Below are 19,295 nucleotides of genomic sequence, written 5' to 3' on the forward strand. Positions count from 1 at the left end.
AGGTTCATCTAGTCAAGGCTATGGTTTTTCCTGTGGTCATGTTTGGACGTGAGAGTTGGACTGTGAAGAAGGCTGAGCACTGAAGAATTGATGCTTTTGAACTGTGGTGCTGGAGAAGACTCTTGAGAGTCTCTTGGACCGCAAGGAGATCCAACCAGTCCATTCTGAAGGAGATCAACCCTGGGATTTCTTTGGAAGGAATGATGCTAAAGCTGAAACTCCAGTACTTTGGCCACCTCATGCAAAGAGTTGACTCATTGGCAAAGACTCTGATGCTGGGAGGGATTGGGGGCAGGATGAGAAGGGGACGACAGAGGATGAGATGGCTGGATGGCATCACTGACTTGATGGGCGTGAGTCTGAGTGAACTCCGGGAGTTGGTGATGGACAGGGAGGCCTGGCGTGCTGCGATTCATGGGGTCACAAAGAGTCGGACACGACTGAGCGACTGATATGATCTGATCTGATTCTTTTAGGACAGCTCTGCTCATCAGCACTGAACCCAGCGTTGACAGTGCCAGACTGAAACATGATGATAAGATCTGAAAACTTCTTTACACCCTTTTCCATCTTTGGGTTCCCGTTTTCCCTTCTTAGCATTTGATCTTCCTTTTCCCTTAAGGTTCCCAGTGTTTTTCCAGTCTTGCTGATCTGGAAATAAAGTCATTCATACTAAAAGTTTTGGTGTTAATGGTGAAGAATCGGCCTTCCAATGTAGGAGACATAAGAGACATGGGTTCAGCCCCTGGGTCGAGAAGATCCCCTGGAGAAGGAAATGGCAAACCACTTCAGTATCCTTGCCTGGAGAATCCCACGAACAGAGAAGCCTGGTGGGCTGTAGTCCACAGGGTCGCAAAGAGTCGGACATGACAGTGTCTGAGCATATAGCTACGTCCATACAGTTCCCCTTCTAGGGCTTTTTGTCTTCTTATGAGAACAGTTGTAAAAAATCAGTGATTGGAATATATACATGTACAGACAAGAAGAGTGAGTGAGTGGCTTCATGGTTGGGTGGATTAATGAATGATAGCAGGGTTTCAGGGTTTAAAAGGGTTACCCATTGACCCCGTACCGTTGGGGTGGCCAAAACGTTTGTTTGGATTTTTCTGTAAGAGAGTAACCCAAAAACCTGAACGAGCTTTTGGCCAACCCAGTATACAGATGTGTGCACACCGGCGTGTCCTGGTGAGAAGAGTCTGTCGGTAGGTTCTGCCGCTGCTCTGCTGCTGTGGCATGTCTTGGCATTGCCATGTGGTGTTAACTCTTTTTGTCAGTTTTCATACTAGCTTAAAATTAAATCTCTTTTTCTTTGATTGTTTTAAGGCTGAAAGAGCATATTCCTTTTGTGGAACCATTGAATACATGGCACCAGATATTGTCAGAGGGGGAGACTCAGGACATGACAAGGTATGTTCTGTTTTTGACACTTCCTGATGTATCTCCATAAAATGTATAATAAGAATCCTACTTATACTTATACTAGACCCACTCCCACAACAGATGTCTTCAGTTGACAAGATTAGGACTAACAATTGGAAGGTCTTACCAGATCCACGCCCACAATATTGTCTTAAGATAACAAGTACATAAGGCCAGTGAGTGGGGCACTCTCTCTTCTGATGTCTGTGTCAGAGGCTTTCTCTGTCCTTTTTATACTTCAGGAAAACTCTGCTGCACACACACATACAAAAAGAACCTACTTAGTAACTTGGGCTCTTCTGGTGTTTCCTTTTTTTTCCCCTTTCCTTTGCATACACAAGCATATTATGATATCTAGAATTTTGGAGGAAAAAGATAATAGAAAGTTTAAGACATTCTAGATTTCCCTTTATTTCCAAGTTTTGTTGATGAGGATAATTTTTTGTTTTAGAGAGTAATACTCTTGTTAAGGGAAACCACAAAATTGACTAATTCTTAAAATAATAATTTCTCTGTTATTTCCATTGTGTCATGTCTTGAGCAAAGCATCAGTTGTAACCCTGATTAAAATAACAATCACTTTGGTTGCACGTGATCTGGCCTTCTAGGGCACAGCTGAGCCACAGCGCAGTGCAGGGGGTCATGGGCGCCCAAACAGTCCCTCCTGTTCCCGCTGGAGTCATGCAGCTTTGCATTCAGGATGGTCTAAGTTTGTTTTCCTAAGCCATCTAAGAAAAGACTTGGTTTTTTTTACCCTCCTTGCTTCCCTTTGAATGTGCAGAGTGAAAACTGTAGATGAGGCATTCTGAGTAGTTTTAAAATCTAGGTCAGATATTTTTTCTTCCTGTAATGGCAACCCACTCCAGCATTTTGCCTGAAAAGTCTCATGGACAGGGGAGCCTGGCAGGCTGCAGTCCAGAGGGTCGCAAAGAGTCGGACACGAATAAGCACAAAGTCTTGGATTAAAGGGTACAGATTTGTTACATTTGTTCAGTTCCTTCGTAACACTTTTGCTTTATTAATAACATTCTCAAAATAAAGAATTCTGTATTTTTCACTCCTCATCTCCCCATCTTCCTCATTCCCTTTCAAAATCTCACATATACGGTGGGAATGTCTTAAGGGTGGAGAATCAGTGGTCACCTTGGTAATGACCTGTCATGTATTTAAAAGCATGGATCCTGACTCAGATGACAGTAAAACTGCTTGTCTAAATAAAACAACTGAGATTTGGTTTATATGTTATTGTTACATATTTTTTTTAAAATAACTCTGGGCTCACCAGTTTTACATCATCTCTCTGAAACCTTGGCCCTGAAATTTGGAAGCAGAGTTTAAAATTTTAGCTTCAGTTAATTTCTCATTGGTGTCAGCTCATATATTCAGCAGTTATTGAGCTTGATTTGCCTAATTGTCAAAGAACTAATTTTCAATATATCAAGATTCTTTAAATTTAGTAAATATATATATAAATTGCTATATGTAAATTAAATATATAATTTGTTATGCTCTCAGTTAACTGGTTTTATAAATTGTTTTCTAAAGTAGACCACATTTTATATTATTTTCAGCCTTTCCATTCCTCCCACAAACTAAAGACTGTTAGATTTATGTGATGTGTCCCGTAAGAGGAATTGATTTAGGTGGTTATGAAAAAGTAACTCCTTTTGATGGGTTATTTTCATTTTCATTCTTTGACTTTAAGAAATTTAATATTTATCAGAACTGAATAATCAACAAAAATGCTGATTAATACTTTTTCGTCCTATTATCAAAAGTCTAAAGATTTTGCTTAGTTAAAATTTTTAAATTTCACTTTTAAGAAAATTTTTGAGGGAGACGGAGAGGACAGATTGGGAGTTTGGGGTTAGCAGATGCCAACTGGCACGTGTAGACTGGATGACAGCAACGTCCTCCTGCACAGCACAGGGAACTGCGTGCAGTGCGGCCCTGTGATAGATGGAAATGGAAAAGAGTGTTGGAAAGAATGTGTATATATGTGTGTGTGTGTGTGTATATACACACACATATATATATATAACTGAGTAACTTTATATAGCTTTATTTTGTTCATTTTTCTTTTTTATAAGATATAATTAGTTAATATTCAAGAAAACGAAATGTCTGTTATTTTATAGGCAGTTGACTGGTGGAGTTTAGGTGTTCTAATGTATGAATTACTAACTGGAGCATCTCCGTTCACTGTTGATGGCGAGAAGAACTCCCAAGCTGAGATATCTAGGTAAGACCTGACAAAATAAAATAAATGTGTTGTTTTCTCTAAGGACCTGATCAAACTTCTGCAATGTGGCTGATAGAAAAAATAATTTTTTTAATGGCATAGACAAAAATGGTGTATAACAGTAAATTGCCAATTATATTTCCATAGGATGTAGCTTTATAACCTTTATATCTCTTTATATTTTAGATGCCCAGTTAGATCTTACTTTTCATAGTGTTGTAACTTTGTGTGCTCCAAAGCATTTACCATATTGTCTTAAGAAAAAAAGGAAAGTGAAGTCGCTCAGTCGTGTCCAGCTCTTTGCGACCCTGTGGACTGTAGCCTACCAGGCTCCTCCGTCCATGGGATTCTCCAGGCAAGAATACTGGAGTGGGTTGCCATTTCCTTCTCCAGGAGATTGAAGCCGGGTCTCCCGCATTGCAGGCAGACGCTTTACCCTCTGAGCCACCAGAGAACACAACTTAGTGTTTATTTGCTGGGTACTTTTTCCCAGTGTATACATCATGTAATTTCTTTGTGACTTCAACATAAAGAAGCAGTAGCTATTTTTCAGATCATGGATATAAGCCCAGTAGAAACAAATACCCTGAGGTCACCGTCTTGTAGGTCATCATAGCTTATTCTGTTCCTTTCCTTCAGAGCAGTTAGCACAAGTGCAGCGCTGCGTTTTTGTTTGTATTATTTGACGAGTGTGTCTCTCCCACTGGATTGTGAGCTCTGAGAGCCGGGGCGACTCTGGCTTTGGTCCTCACCATGTGCGCTTGGAGGGCTCACCACGCAGAATTCAGTGAATGTTTTTGGAATGAAATGAGTTAATGAACAAATAAATGAAGCATGATAAAGCAGTATACTGATTACTTGTTATGTTTTTGTCCAGTTTTTACTTGAATTTTGTAACTTTGAGAACAGATTTGACATTAACCATTGAGACTTCCACCAATTACCACGATGGAATAACAGGGACCAGGTTTACTTCCCTTCCTGAAACAGTTTTTTAAATGAGCAAAAATATATGAAACAACAGTATTGAAGACTTTGAACTCCAGCAGTGAAGCCCAGTGAATGCTGAGAGATGGGAAATAAACGAGGTGAGCCCCTGTGACTTCCGAGTTTAGGCCTCAAGAGAGGATGCAGGCTGCAGTTCAGCGGGGAAACGCCGTGGAGCTGTGACGGAAATGACGACTCAGCAAGGCCGGCGAGGCTGGAGTCCGCAGAGCACAGTGCTGGAGAGGAAGAGGCTGCAGAAAGAGAAGTCCGGAGCTCTGTGGGAGGAATCCTTCAAGTATTAGTTAAGCACTGAGAAGGACATGTAGAAGGAAACTACTCACTTTACTTACCTAAGATGTTATTTCTCTTCAAATTGATCTAACAGATTCAACACAATTAGAATCCCAACAGGCTTTTTTTTTTTTAGTTGAAATTGACAACTTGGGTCTAAATGCATAGGACCTAGAAGAGCCAAATCACCTTTGAAAAAGTAGACCAAATTTGATTTGAAGACTTATAAGCTACGGCAACTAAGACACTGTAGTGTTTATATCAAGGTAGACAAATCACTGATGAAGTAGAATAGAGAGTCCAGAAGTAGAACCACACAAATTTAGGTAACTGATTTTTTCTTTTATGAAGTTCAGTATCAGTTTGGTGAAGAAAAGATAGGTTTTCAACAAATGATGCTGGAACCATTGGCTATTGTATGGGGGAAAAAATGATCTCTGCTAAATACTTCTTGCTATAGAAAAATTTTAAATGGATCACAGGCCTAAAATTATAAAAACTTCTGAAAGAAAAATTTTTGTGGCCTTGGGTTAGGCAAAGGCACAAAACATGCAATCTGTAAAAGCACACATTTGATAAATTAGACTTTATCAAAATTAAGAGCTTCTGCTTTTCCAGTGAAACTTTCAAGAGGCTGGAAAGACAAACCACAGACTATGATAGGGTTACAAATTATGTCTATTGATAAAGAACTGGTATCCAGAATACATGAAGAGCTCTCAAAACTCAAGGGAAAAACCCTCCATTGTTTTTAAAAGGGCAAAAGGTTTGAACAGTCTGCCAAAGAAGATATATGAGTGGCAGATGAGCACATAAAAAAGTGACCAACATCATTAGTCTTCAGGGAAATGCAAATCCAACCTCAATGCGATAGCTCTGTAAGCTCCCTGGAATGACTAAAAATAAAGCTACTGACCATATTAGGGCTCTCCAGGGAAAGAGTACCAATGGGATATACATACACATAAGTAAAAGATTTATCATAAGGAGTTAGCTCACCCAGTTATGTCAGCTGAGAGGCCCGTGACCTGCCTCTGAGAGCTGGAGGTCTGTGGGAGCTGCAGCAAGTCTAGTCCAAGCGTGACGGCCTTAGAACGAGAGGAGCCAGTGGTGTGAATCACAGAAAACGAGTGTCCCAGGTTGAGCAGGCAGGCCGGAAGGGGCGAGACCCTCTTCTCTACTTTTGTTTCTGTTCAGGCACCTATGGATCGGCTGGTGCCACCACATTGGGAAGGGGATTCAAATACCAGTCCTGTCCAGACATACTTTCTCAGACACACCCAGAAATAATGTTTACTCTCAACTGTGACCCAGTCAAGTGACACTTGAAGTTAACCATCACAAGCCCATCCCCATCACCTTGACCGCCATTTGCATCTCCTTAAACTATACTTGGTCTCCAAGTAAAGATAATAACAAGATTGTAATTCCACCTAACATAATACGGCTCTACCGCCAACCAATTAACCCCTCCCCCAGAAGAGAACGTAAAGTCCTTGAAGGGTATGGTCATGTTCTCTCTTCCCTTTGAAATCCCATAACTTAAATACTATAGTATAAATTTAAAATACTTAAATACTATGGTATGAAGTCAGCACATCTTATTGTATATGTGAAGGAATAAGACAGGGAAAAAAACAAACATCTATTTATACACACACATATTCATAACAAAACAGGGAAGAAATACTCCTGTCAGTGAAGTCCCCATTTCTGTAAATGGTTACATAGAAACGGGATCTCTGTCACCAGTCTGTGGAGTCTGTAACCTGGGGTCATAGCTGGTATCTGTAACTGCCTTCTTCCACCACCCACTTTGTATTCCCTTGGCCTTCAGCAAGTACCTCAGACCGGGGGTGACCGCAGCCTTCGTTCCCGGAGAATCTGGGCCGGTGGGCCCTGCGCTGAGCTGCTGCTGTTTTCAGTTGCCCATCACAGGGCATGGTGATAGCAGCAGACGCCCCTAAGCGTCTCCTGTATCCCAGGCGTGCTCTCCCTTGCCTCGCTGGTGGAGCAGCAGTGCAGCGTCCCCTGGTAGTAAGGGCCGCTCATCCCGGCCGCTGTCACAGCTCCTGCCGCCTCTCGCTTCAGAGGCGTGAGGAAGTGGCTCGGTGGCCATCTTAATGTCCAGTTCAGTGGAGCCACTGTTAAATCTCTTGGAGGAAGCATGACTTCCCCTGGAGCCAAGACCTTTAGGCCAGCAGACCATAAAGTCATGGGAACAGAAAGCAAACATTTTGCTAGTGAATCACTATGGGTAAGAGTAAGTTAGCCCCACTCCCGTATCTGCTGCTTGATTTCTGGACCTGTGAATCCTGGCTATGAGAGAAACAGCGCCATATACTGGATGGAGATTCTGAGGGTTTTCGCCTTCTGGAGAAACTTGCCACCCTAACTTGCATGATAACTGAATCTTCAAATGATCATTCCACCATGATATCAAGCCAGCTGCCTCAGAAGGTTGCAGAACATGGTTAAGACCAGTGAATTCCATGAGCATGGTCTATTGCTGTACTTCTTTTGCGATGAAGTGAGTTCCTTGATCAGAAACAGTGCATAGGGAATTTTTAAGCCTGTGGATCACAGTTTTGGCAGAAATATTGCTTGTAGGAAAAGCAGTCCATATCCGTAGTGCCTGCTCTAGTTAGAGTGAAAGTCTGTCCCTTCTACAATGACAACACTCTGGTGTCATCAGCCTGCCACCAGAGGCTGGCTGATGACCCTGGGAGTCGGTGCCAGATACGGTACTCAGTGTTGGTCTCCACGCAGTGCCCTGAAGCCAGATGAGCCTTGGTGAGTGGAAATCATGCTGCTGAGTCCAGACCTCTGCTCCAGCCTTGCCTCCATGGCCACCTTGCCCATGAGTCCGCTGGCTGATGACAGGGTTCGTGGGAGAGAGGCTGACAGACCAGCATATGCATTTGACTGTTAAAACCCTGCTCTGCTCAGGTCATCCTGCAGTGAGCACTCACATAGAACACAAATACCTCACATTTTTGCCCAGAGAGGTCTGTCAACAAAGATTTCCCCCAGATACCTCTGTCAAGTAGATTTCTTTGTCACCAACTTTCCACTCATATTCCAAGTCCCTGGCCAACCAAATTGTTGGCCACAACCCATTAATGAATATAAAATTACATGACTGGCCGTTTGTCCTTCCAAGAGCAGAGAATGACTAGGTGCACCGCTCAGCATTCTGCCCACTGGGAAGGTTTGTGCTCACCTTTGCACATCGTGCAGAGCTGTTTGTGAGCCAAACCTGAGTCTTCTGTCCCTCTTTCAGCCACGGCAGGGTCTCCTGGTGTGGCCATCCATAGATGCAGACTGGTGGAGAGAGGGCGGCAGAGCCGGAAGGGGGACCGTGAGCATTTAGGCCGCGTCTCCACGCACCTCGTGGCATCTTCAGCGCCTGCTCAGTCCAGTCTCGTGTTTGCTGTTTCCACTTGATGGTGGAGTATTGCTGTGCACTTCCAACTCCACAGCTTGATGGACCAGATAAGTGGGCATCTCGGTGGCGTGTAACTTGGGAGCCCAGAGTTAAATGTTCAGGCCAAGCAGCAGACCAAGAGCTCTTTCTCAAAAGGGGAGTGGTTATCCTCAGAAGATGGCAGGGATTTGCTCCAGAACCTGAGTGCTCTAGGTCACCACTCAGGGCTGCCCAAGGCTCCAAACAGCACCTGTCTGCCATGTCCAGTGCCCCTGGATCTGCTGAATCAGAGGGACCAAGTGAGAGAGCAGCTTCACAGTGGCCTGGACCCTTCTCTTGTTCTGGACTCCACTTAACAGCAGCTTTTCAAGTCGCTTGGTAAACTGGCCGGAGTAACACACCCGCTTCCCACGTCCTGAGGCCAGCTGGGCATCATGCCCCTTGTTTTGGTGGTGGGAGAGGCAAGCTGCACCAACATACCCTTCACCTTGGGAGAGCTGTCTCGAGTGCCCTGCACCACTGGACTCCTAGAAACCCACTAGGGTGGAGGCCCCTGGATTTGGGGCAGATCCGTCCCCACCCTGTGTCACACAGGGTCTCACCAGTGAGTCTCGAGTCATGACGACTACTTGCTCACCAGGTCCAGTCAGCCTAAAGCCACCAATGCAGCGGACCAGTGTGGTTGTCTGAAGAAGAAAGGCAATCAAGAGCTTTGTGAACTGAATTACGACATAGGGCTGGAGAACGGATAACCCTGGAGGCAGGACAGTGAGGGTACATGGCTGGCCTTGCCAGCTGAGAGGAGCTCCTTTTGGTGGGACTGATGGACAGGGTGGAGAAAAACCAGAGTTTGTATTCATTTATTCAAGCAATGAAACCACGTCTGGTCCAGCAGCTGCACCTGGAGCTCCCGCCTGCCTAAATCTATAATGATCCACTGTCTTCTGCTCGGGTCAGGCGGGCGAGCTTAAGGGCGCTGCGGTGGGAAGCTGCACTCCTGCCGCTTTCTTGTCCTCGCTGGTGGATTGAGCCTCAGCAGCCCCGGAGATCCCCCGCCACTTTCTGACTCGCCATTTCCCAGGCGGAGGCGGTTCCGATGGCCTCCCCTTGGCCCTCCCTGCCGGAGCCGCCCTCACTCCTCAGGTCGGGGCGCCGGTGCGGGCTCCTGCCAGCTGCCAAATTCTGTCCCGAGTTCGCGTCTGGCCCTGGGGTGGGAATCCCAGGACGGGGTCAGGGACGGCTGCATCCACTGTGGAGATGAACCTGCGCTGGAACTGGGCCTCCTCGAGCCCCTCTCTGGCCGATGGGTCTCCTAGAATTCGTGTCGGTTCAGAACCAGAGGCCAGAGGCCCCTGAAGGTCCGATGACCCCCTTAGCCCCCGGAGCGGTTACTCTGCTGAGAGGCTGGAGGTCCCTCTGGGGAGCGCTGGGAGGAAGATGCGCAGTCAGCTCTCAGGGTGCTTCCACGGGGACCCACGCTCCCCTCTACTCAAGAGGCTGTAGGCGTTTAACTGGCTCGAGTCTGGGAATTGACTGAGGGGCTGGACGGGGGAGGGCAGGAGCAGTGACAGGGTCACAGGAGCCTCGCAGGTGATGGGGGCGGCCATGCCCTGGACGGTGCGTGTGGGTTCACAGCTGTGTGTGTGTGTGAGAGAGACTGCATTTATCAGATTGTGCACTTGACATGTTGAGTTTATTGTACCTCAGTTTTACTTCAGCAAAACTGCTAAATTTTTTAGAATGTGCCTTTTACAGGATAGGTTAAGAATTAAATAATTTCTCACTATTCTGGCTTATTTAATATCAGAACTAAGTGATGAGAAATATTTCTTGTTAAAATCAAATTTAAATCGTGCCTATTATTAAAATTCTTGACATGACTTTGCTGATTTTAAATGTGCTTTTGGACAGTTTGAAAATGCATCCGAAGTACAGGAAACCTTGACCACAGTCTGGAGAATGTAGGTCCCGTGCAGGGTCATCCCTGCCACGGTGAAAGATGAAAGGGTGCACCTACCTGACAAGGGTTAGCAGCAGCTCCCCTGACTGGTCCCCTCTTTTTTATTCTGCACACAGTCAGTCTTCTCGCACAGTTCTCCTTTCCACCACAGCTCTGCCTCTAGAGACAGTATGTTGCTGGTCTCGATGGCAGGAGTATTCTGAACCAGATGATGTTCAAATTTAAATTGTTTTGTAGCCCTTAGATCAGTTAGTTGGCATTCTGATTTTAGCAAGAGAAAGAGTCTGAATCAGATTATCTAAACTCTTGAAACTAGAGTAGATTTCTCAAGAATTTAAGTAGGACCCCTGCCCTTTAATGCATCAAGCATTCACGTTGTCCTGTTGTTCATAGTTATTTAAAGCGCGGCGCTAACTGTGGCGGGCTGCTCGTCTCATCACAAGCAGTGTAGCAGCTGAGCCACCCGGCATTACTCTTTCCTCCCAAGACAATCATTCTGGCTGTCGTTCCTGGTGTAAAATCTTTCATAAATAGTCTATTCTTTACAAGATATGCACCATTCAGATAAATGTATCATTATCTTGTCTCCAGATGTCTTAATTAGCCAGTGCTTTTTCTGATTGTTGAATTCCTCCATTCCTTAATTATTGCACTCTTCCCCAATCTCTGCATTATTCCTTTAGTTTTTATTTGAGATGCTTCAAAATAATGTATTATCCAAATTATCTGTTTGCCTGTTGTTATCTACAGGTAGCCTAAAGTCAAGACAAATGTGTTTTTCTTGTTATTAGATTTCAAACTGGGATAAGGGTTTAGAATGAGATGAGAGCTTTCCCCTTGGTATAAGAATCCCTTCACCAGTTACCCAGATGGTCATCTCTTTTCTGTCTAAGCCATCAGTGAACAGATAGCACTGTTGTGTAAGATATTTTCAAGGAATCCCCTTCCATTTTTGAACTTTAGCAGGTAGAATTTCTCCCCCCTTAAAAAGAAGTTGAAATTAGCTTCCTCTAACCTCTGCACGTTGGAGAAGGCAATGGCACCCCACTCCAGTACTCTTGCCTGGAAAATCCCATGGAAGGAGGAGCCTGGTGGGCTGCAGTCCATGGGGTCTCTAAGAGTTGGACACGACTGAGTGACTTCTCGTTCAGTTTTCACTTTCACGCATTGGAGAAGCAAATGGCAACCCACTCCAGTGTTCTTGCCTGGAGAATCCCAGGGATGGGGGAGCCTGGTGGGCTGCCATCTATGGGGTCGCACAGAGTAGGATACGACTGAAGCGACTTAGCAGCAGCAGCAACCTCTGCACGTAAATCCTAGTCCTAGGCCCCGTCCACTAAAGAACAAAGTAATTCTGTTATTTCTTCCATACCTTGCGTTAGGCCTTGGACGATAGTTTTATCTAGGGCAGGTCTTCTCGTTCTCTTAACTGTTCATGTGAAATCATTTCTAGATTCTTCATCCCTTGGTACCATTTAGAATAAAAATTAAGTTTTCAACATCCAGATCAGGATGATCGCTCTTTGGCTTTTCTTTGAGTCTGTTTCTTCTTTCTGTCTCACGTCTGTGCGTTTCTCACATGTATGTTTCCCACCCACCTGTCCAGCCTCTGTGTAGCGCTTCCTCCTTCAGGGTGTGTGTTGCTGCCCCACGGGTCTCCCCTCAGCCACCAGTCTCCTGGCAGCTTTTCTGCCTCCCCTCCAAGGAGCCTCTCACTTGCCTGGAGCCGCGTAAATCAGGATCATTAGCTTTGCCTCTCCTGGGTATCAGGATGTAGAGGTTCAGTCGGCAGCTCTTCCGTCATCTCCGCAGGGTTGTTTCTATCTCACTGTCTCTGACTTGGACATTTACAAAATATATGCTGAGAGATGTTTATGTGGAATTTTATTATCCATCAGTAAAGTGTATTTTATTCATGTTTCATTGTGCTATTATACACATATTGTTATATAAATTCAGGTCTGAGAGTTATCAAAATCATGGTTTAAACAGACTCTAGTTGTGTTGTTTAAGCCAGGGCTTGGCAAACTATAGCCTGCAGGTCAAATCCATTCAGCTCCCTGCTTTTGTGTGGCCTGTAAGCTAAGAAAAAATGAAAAGGTGAACAATATTTTGTGACATGTGAAAATGATGTGAAGTCTGAGTTTGGTGTCCATCAGTAAAGTTTTATGAGAACACGGCATGGGCGTCCATTTACGTGTCCTGTCTGGCTGCTTTTGCTCTGGAGTAGCACTGAGTAGTTGCCCCAGAAGCCATGCAGCTTCCGGAGCCTGAAGAACGTACTGTCTGGCCTTGTTATTACTTATCTAGTATCCATTGCTCAGTAACAAATGACCTCAAAACTTGGTGGCTTAAGACAGCAAACATTTATAACCTCAGGGTGTCTGTGGATCAGAAATCTGGGCACAGTTTAGCTGAGTCCTGCACATCAGGGTCTCTCACAGGCTGCAGTCAGAGTGTTGGCTGGGCTCTCAGTATCTCAGGGCTCACCCGGGAAAGGGTCTGCTTCCAAGCACAGGTGGTTGTTCCCGGATTCGGTTCCTCTGGGTTGTAGGACTGTGAGCCTCAGTTTCTTGTGGTGGGGGCCCCTGCAGCATGGCAGCTTCTTCATCAGAGCATGCAACAGAGAGTCTGCTGGGAAGGTGGGACGTTCTGTTACCTGATGATGAATGCACCGTCTTCTCATCTTTCCTGTATATTTGTGGTTATAACAAAGCCTCCAGCTCCAGCCCACACGAGGCTGTGAATACTCGGAGAAGAGCGATTGTGGGGATCTCGGGCGCCTCCCCACCATGTGCCTCTTACAAAAAAGTTCAAAGATCCCTGGTTTAGGTAAAAATTTATTTGTCCTTCCAATGAGTGTTGGAGCCGGGGCAAGGGTACCAGCCAAAGAATCTCATCTTGTTATTCTTTTCTTTTAATATTTGTTTATTTGGCTGCACCGAGTCTTGGTTGCTACACACGGGGTCTTCAGTCTTTATCGTGGAATACGGGGTCTGTGGTCGGGTGGGGTCTTTTTTTTCTTTTCAGTTGTGACATGCGAAGCCTCAGATGTGGCATATGCAGTCTAGTTCCCTGACCAGGGATGGAGCCGGGCCCCTGCTTTGAGAGCACCAGGGAAGTCCTTCATGCATTATTCTTAATTATCCAGCAGACGTGGCCTCAGGAGATACAGGGTAGGCGGGTCAAGAAAGAACTCCGTAACAGGCAGAAGCAAGTGGTGGTGTGGGATGGTCCCCCCGGCTCATCCAGCTCCGTGGCTCAGTGAAGGTGTGCTCCTGTGGAGTAGTGGGCTGAGGGCCCCCGATGCCAGCCTCTGTGCCCAGTCACCTGCGTCACGTCCTTGAATCCTTACAGCATTGCAGCATGTGCTGTCCTACAGATGAGGAGCTGCAGGGAGGTGGACTGGGGCTGACTGCAGAGTGACCAGAAGTGGCTTTTTGCTCTCTCCAGGGTAGCACTTGGTTCCCTGAGGCTGTGTTCTTTCCTGGTGAGGCAGATGCTTATTTCAGGTGAAGGCTTGGGAAGGGCTGGCCTGTAGATGGCAGTGGGATTGATTTCATTCATCTCTGGAGTGTTTAGTGAGTGATTTTTAACTCCTGAGAGGAAAAGAAATAGAAGGACATAGTTCTTGCCCTAAGAAAACTTACCTGTTATTTGGGAAGATATGGAATAATTAGATGACAGTTGATAATGAGAGACGGTGTTGACTGATGGCCGAGTGGTAAGAGGAGTGCTGTGGGAATCCAGGGGCACAGGGCCTTGGGGTTTGGGAGCATCAGGGATGCCCTTCTGATGGAGCCGCGGGATGGCCTGGAGCATGGATGAGGGGACAGGCCAGAGCCTGGAGGCTCCATGGAGTCCTCGCCAGCCTGTGGACGGCTGTCTGCGAGCCCGTGAGCCTGTAAATGAAGTTCGTTTTATTATCCCTAGTCTAAAAGGAGTGCCACTACAGTTTAAAGCATGCATAAGGGGAAAACAGGGATAAGAATACCCAGAGGTGAACACGGCTAAAATATTTCCTGTTCATCATCTTCACCTGAATAATGTTGTGCTCATACTAGAAAGACGACTTCCCATTTTGCAGTTTTTGTGTACATTTATGAGCATCTCTAGTGACAGACTCTTCATAAACATGATTTGGTACTGGCTATGTGTCATACCACTGAGTAGATGCTTTACTGTTCCGCTCATGTTGAACAGCAATTTAGAGTGAGTGAAGTGTAGCGAAAAGTCTTTCTAACTCAGGTAGGCACGTAAGTGATTCTGTCATTTTGGGACCACTGGAGAACCAGAAAGTGAAAGTCAGTGATGACATGGGGAAGACCGCGAACTTACAGACAGCAAATAGAAATAATCAAGCCATCTTTTGCCTTCTGCAAAAACAGTTAAAAAGTTATCTGCAAGCATGGCTCAAGTGGTGAAGAATCAGGTTTGATCCTGGTTTGGGAAGATCCCCCTGGAGGAGGAAATGGCAACCCACTCCAGTATTCTTGCCTGCGAAATCCCATGGACAGAAGAGGCTGGTGGGCTACAGCCCATGGGGTCGCAGAGTCGGACTTGACTACGCACGTGCGCACTGATAGAGACTGAGGAAGAAAGCTCCTGGTTTAGGAAGTGGAGAACAGTTAGACGTCTGTTGCTTCAGTGAATGTTTGTGCAGGACTTGCGATGGGCCAGAGCAGTGCTCTTGGCTCCACAGAATAAAGGAGTAAGACTGCTTTCTGTAAAAAAAGAGAGACAGTGCCTGCTCCTGCTGCACTTACACGTTATTGGGAGAGAGAGCTAACAGACAGACATGTGATAGTCTGTAAAGTCCATGAAGAAAGATAAAGGGGAAGTTAGAGTGTGGGAAAAGCAGCAGTCTTATGGATGGGGGTGATGGGGATGAGCACAAACCGCTGTCCTGCCGGCCACTGAGAACTTTTAATTGGGATAGTTCTTTGTTGTCATGTTTTAGTGAACATACAAAACACATCTGCAAGCTTCATAGTTTTACTGCTTCCACCACGTTTTATTACGGGAAGTTTCAAATATTTGCTGCAGTGGACACCCACGTACCCACTGCCATGATTCTACCATGAATATTTTACCATCCTTGCTTATTACCTATCTACCCACCTCTTCCTCCATTACAGGTTTAATTTTAATCTTGATGTTCTCACCCTTTACTCCGTTAATTCTTTGGCTAATTGGTTATGGATTTTTTTTTTACCATAGGGGTTTTCAGAAACGTAAACATCCATAATCAGAACAAATTTTATATTCGTTTATATATTATTATAGATTTTAATGTTACTTCATTTGGTGTTTACATGTAATTTCTCTATCCATTCGGAGTTTACAAGGCGAGGCCCTTGCTTTGTTCATCTCCTTCCCAAAAAGCTGGTTCCCTGGGACGTGTGTCAAATCATGCCCACCTTTCCTGTGTTGATTGGTCATTTTTTAAAAACAATGTAAGAAAAAAAAACAATGTAACCCCTTTTGTATATGCCTATTTTTCAAGTGGTATCTTCTGTTCACTCGATATGGCTATTAATTTATTTTACCACCGTTTCATTTTCATAATACATTTTAACATGTAGTTAGGCAAATTCTCACACTATTTTTCAAAATTTTCTTAGCTGTGTTATCACTTATTCTTGCAAATAAATATTAATATTATCCAGACTCTAAAATATCTGGTTGAAATTTTAATTCATAGGTATATTTTTTCTTTCCTCATTTGAAAAACAAGGATAATAAGAACCTTTTGATAGGATTGTTGCATGGATGAAATGATAATACACTACACCTGACGTGTTTGACGTGCTATGTTGATTCAGAGCTGGTTCTGATTTTCCAGAGGGCTCTAAGATTCATTTAGAAGCAAGAGAAAAGAGTCCTGGGTTACTAACCAGTTGAGATGCCCCAGGACCGGTGTGCTTCACCAGTCAGGCAGGTGCAGTTCACGTCTCAGGGGTGACTTCACAGCAACCACACACCTGATGCTTCACGTCCGTCTTGACCTGAGCATTCCAGGGAAACTGTGTTAGAGGAAGGTAAGCCCGAGGTCACCCTCTCACAGGTGCAGGGTTGAGCCTGCCGTCTCCTTCCCTGCCCGCCCCCGTTTCTGGCCCTCACAGCGTCCCCGCCTTGCTGAGGAGCCCGTCCCACTGCGCTGCCCGCAGGAGTGGTCCTCCGCCGCCTCCAGGAGGCCCCCGCTGGCCCCCGCTCCTCGCCCGGTGGTTTGCTCCTGCTGCTTCCCGAGCCGCTGTCCTCACTCGGGAAAAGGGAGGGTTCAGAGCAATGGCTGTGTGTTCTGCGTGTTCCCTCATTAGCTCTGTCTTTGGCAGGAATTCCTGCAGATTTCTACTCATTTCTTCCCGATCTGATGCCCTTCTCACCCACATCTAGCCTGCTCCTTCCCTGCGTGTGGACCCCCGGCCCCCCACCTGTCTCGGTTGCACACCGTGCTGCTGTTTGTGTGTCCAGACCGCTGCCCTGAAGTGTGCACGCGCCTCCTGCTCCTCCTCACAGGCTGGGCATCTCGGTGGGGCCGTGCCTGTCTTCAGGGCTCACTCCCCTCTCGCCAACCCTCTTTCCCTGTGAACCCAGCACGGTCAACAAGACTGACCATTCCTTCCCCCAGCACCTGGTATGGAACAGACTTCCAGTAAAAGTGGGTGACTCCAGTATAAGAAGTACTAGTACAGAGTCAGGATCCTCAGAAGGAGTTAGCAAGCTGCTTTCTGCTGCACCTGGTTCACTCATCAGCAGGGAATCTGGAGCCTCGTCCTTCCACACGAGAAACTTGTGGCTGCAGAAAGCAGGGTGGAGAAACGGGCAGGCTAGGCTTGCCTTCCCTGAGGGACAGGCTGCCCACGCCGTGTGTCCTTCGAGGGGACCCTCTCTCATGCTGCAGCCCTGACGGACAGGGGGCCATAAGAAAAGGGGGTGCTGCTGGGCTTCTTAAATTTTATTTGGCTGTGTCGGGTCTCGGTTGCAGCTTACAGGCTCTCTCTGTGGCGGCCGGCGGGCTGGGCCATTGCTCTGCAGCGTGTGGGATCTTACTTCCCCGACCAGAGATCAAACCTGCACCCCTGCATTAAGAGCACCCCTAACCACTGGACCTCAGGAATCCCTCTGCTGTGCTCTGCTTGCTCGTGTTTTGCTTGTTCTTTCAGCAATGATTTAGGTTCCCAGGTTGGAGTGTTAGACGTAGAGCGAGCTTTGAAATGAACAGCGCTGCTGGAATGCTTAGTTGGAAGTGACCGTCTCCCCGTCACTCCCCGAGCCCAGTGCTGCAGGCCACCTATTTCTCAGGGCTCCTTAGGTGAGGGAGGGGGCAGGGAGGAGCTCGCGTCTGTCTGGCGTCTGCTTCGTTCTGGGGCTGTGCCAAGCACCACGCACCAGGTCCATGCTCGTGTCAGCAGTGATGCCCGTTTTAGGCAGGTCCTGCTGTTGAGAAAACAGTTGTGGAAGCTCTGGTATGAGAACTTTGATGAACTTTCCCAAGGTCACACGGCCAGTGTTACCTTGAACCTGATCCAGACGGGCTCCAGAATTCCTGCTCGTATCACACTGTAGCTGTCTCTTAATTATCTTTTTGTTCCAAAACAGTGTTACTATTCTGATGCACAACAGGGGATCTTTTTCCAGCCCAAATAATTGAGAAACTGTTTATCTCCACATGTACTGTGTTAAGCTTCCTAATTTCCATCAACCCCTTCCATTATATTTTTCTCATTTAACTGTTGTTCTGGCTCTTAAGAGGGACAGAGGTACATTAGGATTGAATTGGTTTCTTCTGTGACCTTAGAAGAATATGATCATGTTAATTTTTTACTTGGCCGTACTGTCGGTAACGAGCAGAGCCCACTCCGTCCTGGAGCACCACGCACCTTCCAGGGCTCCCTGGTCTGTTTCATCGTCGCCGATCACGAGGAGGATGTTCTCGTCCCTGACGAGCCCCCAGCTCTGATGTCCCCTTTCAGACACCAAGGCCAAGCCTCCTCCAGGTGGCTCTGCTCCCTGTCTGGAGCTCCTGCCCTCCGCATCCCGCTGGCACCTTCTGTTCACTGGCACATAGGGCAGGGGAAACGAGACGGGGTGGTTGGGGTTTCACTCGTCCTTGCAAACCTGAGTGCCGATTTTCTCTTCTCTGAAATTTATTAAAGTTGTTTCCATTGTGAAAGCTTTCATCATAGAGTCTAGTCCATAGATAGGAGATCTAACTCAATTCCAAGCCTTTTTTATTTTCCCCCTAATTAAATATTTGAATAGTAGTTTCCCATTATGGACTTACTTTGTGCTCAGACGGTAAAGAATCTGCCTACATTGCAGGAGACCCAGATTCAATCCCTGAATCGGGAAGATCCCCTGGAGAACAGATTGGCTACCCACTCCCATCTTCTCGCCTGGAGATTGCATGGACAGAGGAGCCTGGTGGGCTGCAGTCCACGGGGTCCCAAAGAGTCAGACACGACTGAGCGACTAACACTTCCCATTAGGATTGACATACTGGAAATAATCCAGTACTTTTTGTTTCTGCTTCTTTGAGTTTCAGAGATTTGATTTCATAGTATCTCAATTTAAATATTTTTATCTCCATTTTTCACATATAGTTAAATTTCAGAGTGTGTCACACCATAATTGTTTCTGCAAAGAATATGGTCACTATAACTTCACCCTCTGTTTATTTTAAAAGCAAGTTTTATCTGCCTACAGGAGAATATTAAAGAGCGAGCCTCCGTATCCCCAGGAAATGAGTGCTGTAGCCAAAGACCTGATCCAGCGTCTCCTGATGAAAGATCCCAAGAAAAGACTGGGATGTGGTCCACGTGACGCAGATGAAATCAAAGAACATCCCTTTTTTCAGGTGAAACATACTGAGCAGATGGTTTTCTATGCCCTGCTGTTTTCAGGGTACTTGGCGTTCTTGGTGAAATGAGTGAACATGGGCATTTCAGAGTCATTTTCTCTCCGCT

At 46.0% G+C, this 19,295-nt stretch overlaps 1 protein-coding gene across 6 annotated transcripts in view; it reads left to right on the top strand.

Moving 5' to 3' along the window:
• Positions 1–19,295, top strand: part of RPS6KA5 (ribosomal protein S6 kinase A5) — a 195,892-nt gene that overhangs the window by 149,682 nt on the left and 26,915 nt on the right. For all 6 annotated transcript variants that reach the window (XM_044924608.2, XM_025295082.3, XM_025295079.3 and 3 more), the window contains 3 exons: positions 1,324–1,407; positions 3,558–3,661; positions 19,036–19,186. In XM_044924608.2, the coding sequence (XP_044780543.2) occupies positions 1,324–1,407; positions 3,558–3,661; positions 19,036–19,186 (339 nt within the window). The remainder of the gene's footprint in view (positions 1–1,323; positions 1,408–3,557; positions 3,662–19,035; positions 19,187–19,295) is intronic.

Source organism: Bubalus bubalis, chromosome 11 (genome assembly GCF_019923935.1).
Source record: "Bubalus bubalis isolate 160015118507 breed Murrah chromosome 11, NDDB_SH_1, whole genome shotgun sequence".
NCBI classification, from domain to species: domain Eukaryota; kingdom Metazoa; phylum Chordata; class Mammalia; order Artiodactyla; family Bovidae; genus Bubalus; species Bubalus bubalis.